The sequence below is a fragment of the plastid genome of Solanum stenotomum (assembly GCF_019186545.1).
Source record: "Solanum stenotomum voucher PI 320364 plastid, complete genome".
NCBI classification, from domain to species: Eukaryota; Viridiplantae; Streptophyta; class Magnoliopsida; order Solanales; family Solanaceae; genus Solanum; species Solanum stenotomum.
In genome coordinates this window covers 5,001-7,500 of record NC_041607.1, presented here as the reverse complement: position 1 = coordinate 7,500, position 2,500 = coordinate 5,001, and the positions used below count along the sequence as shown (strand labels likewise).

Here is a 2,500-nt window from a genome sequence, read left to right as displayed (position 1 = left end):
CAAAGGAGAATCGAAAAAATAATATTTTCATACAATATCTTAATTGAATTATATGTAATGATCAATAAATTAAGTTGAATTCTATATCTACACATACCAAAAACATAGAAAAATCCGAATACCAATCTAATCGATTCTATAGATATTTGGGCTAGAGTTGACAAACAAACAAAACCAGCAATATACTTTATTAGTATCGCATAGAAATCTAAATGGGGCGTGGCCAAGTGGTAAGGCAACGGGTTTTGGTCCCGCTATTCGGAGGTTCGAATCCTTCCGTCCCAGAACATATATATTCTCTGACAATATAGTGTGATTGTTGTTTCTGATTTTTTTCTTCGATGAATCGTTTTTTTTTTTTCAAAAACTGAATCGAGATACGAAAGAATCCATATTCCCTATCTCATATTCTCTACCCCCTAAATTAGCCTAATTAGATTCAATTTTATTTTTTGTAGATTTCTTGACTTTTCGCCAAGAGGGGGTTTTTGGTACTAATTCAATTCACTAAGTCTCTTAATTCTTAATCAATGAGGTAGGCTAAAATAGAAAAAAAGGGGCAAAAACTGGACTTAATCTGGGCTTGTTTGGCTTTGTGCCCAGACAGCTCGCATTTCGTAAAAATAAAAAAGACTAGGACATCCCCTTCTTTTGATTTATGCTGCATCAGTCCCATAGAATGGGGTAGATAGGAGTTAATCAGTGATGGGAAGGCGTTCATTTCAATATCTATAAACAGTGACAATTGCTCAGTCTATTTGATCGAATTGATAGATACGAAACCCTCCCCATTTTTTGGATTTTATCAATCAGATGAAAAATAAAAAAGACTTATCTTTTTTCCTAAGATGATCAAAAGTTATTTTTAACTATCAAATTTTCTTGGAATAATGATGTCGAGAGGGGAACTTTCGAAATTGATTCGAAATTTCGAAAGAGAAATAGTTTAAATCATTCCTTAGAAGCTGAATCTTTCTCTCCTATTAAGTCACGTGAAGATGCAGAATCAAAAAGAATTCGTTTATTCGTCTTATTTTATTTATATAAATAAATTATTTATTATATATATTTATTAATTAATATTATAATGTTAGACAATTTAATATTAGCGATGGGGTCTTACTAAGACTTCTTCAGAAAAATATTTATCCACCTATATCTATAGTATTATTTATATCTATAGACTATAGATATAGAAGATATAGAAAATACTTTAGATTATGGTGTTTATACATCAGCCCAACCAATGACTATTCATGATTCCATAATTGAATCAATTCCATACCGGTTCTTAGAGGAATGTTATGGTAAAACTTCGTTTGAAACGATGTGGTAGAAAGCAACGTGCGACTTGAAGGACACGATCCGTTGTGGATTTGTACATCCACCATTTTTTGTAGGAATGAAGGTGCTCTTAGCTCGACATCATGGGTTCTGTTTCACTAGAACCCCTCGTTTTTTGTTGTCTTGGAATGTAAATAGTCCATGATGGAGCTCGAGTAGAAAGTATTAATTTATTTCTCGGGGCAAGGGTCTAGGGTTAATGCCAATCAATAAAAAAATTGAAACAACTTCGTAAATATATCTTAGGTATGGAAATCGAAAGAATCCAATTCGAGCAAGTTTAAAATGAAAAAATTTATTGGAATTGATCAAACTTTTTCGATCCAAAGTGTTTCACGAGGGAATCCATCATCTTGTAGGATTCTTTCATAAAAATCGCAAAAAGGGTATGTTGCTGCCATTTTGAAAGGATTAAAAAGCACCGAAGTAATGTCTAAACCCAATGATTTAAAATAAAACAAAGATAAAGGATCCCAGAACAAGGAAACACCTTTTTAATTGTCTTAATAACTGGATCAGACTGAAGAATCCGATTTTAAACGAGACAAACAAAAAAGGAGGAAAGACCGCTCAATAAATGAAAGTGCCGAAAGATTTTCCTTTGAACTGTTTGAAAGTTATCCAACTTGAGTTATGAGAGTATGAATGGTTTCTTTTTCATTTTAAGGAAGAACGAAGAAAAAAAGACTTAGATCTTTAATTGCTTTGATCATTTTATGGATCCAGTTGTCATTTCTTAGATAGAATTCCATACAGAGACAAAACTTCGAATCAATCATTTTTCTCGAGCCGTACGAGGAGAAAGCTTCCTATACGTTTCTAGGGGGGGTGTTGTTCATCTACATCTATCCCAATGAGCCGTCTATCGAATCGTTGCAATTGATGTTCGATCCCGAAGAGAAGGAAAAGATCTTCAGAAAGTGGGTTTTTATGATCCGATAAAGAATCAAACTTATTTAAATGTTCCTGCTATTTTATATTTCCTTGAAAAAGGGGCTCAACCTACAGAAACTGTTCAGGATATTTTAAAGAAGGCAGAGGTTTTTAAGGAACTTCGTCTTAATCAACCGAAATTCAATTAAGGAAATAAATTAAGGAAATACAAAAAAGGGGGTAGTGATTTGTATATAACTTTGTATGACTTTTCTCTTCTATT

The 2,500-nt window shown here is 32.8% G+C and overlaps 1 protein-coding gene and 1 non-coding gene across 2 annotated transcripts; both read left to right on the top strand. All coding sequences in view use genetic code 11, as the record gives it.

Moving 5' to 3' along the window:
• Positions 1 to 213: 213 nt before the first annotated feature.
• On the top strand, positions 214 to 285 carry trnQ-UUG. Its single transcript has one exon. It is a non-coding gene; the product is annotated as a tRNA-Gln (tRNA).
• A 1,019-nt stretch (positions 286 to 1,304) lies between these two features.
• On the top strand, positions 1,305 to 2,426 carry rps16 (ribosomal protein S16). The gene is made up of 2 exons: positions 1,305 to 1,344; positions 2,200 to 2,426. The coding sequence occupies exons 1-2, from the start codon at positions 1,305 to 1,307 to the stop codon at positions 2,424 to 2,426; spliced, it is 267 nt and encodes an 88-aa protein (YP_009586649.1).
• The last annotated feature ends 74 nt before the right edge of the window (positions 2,427 to 2,500 follow it).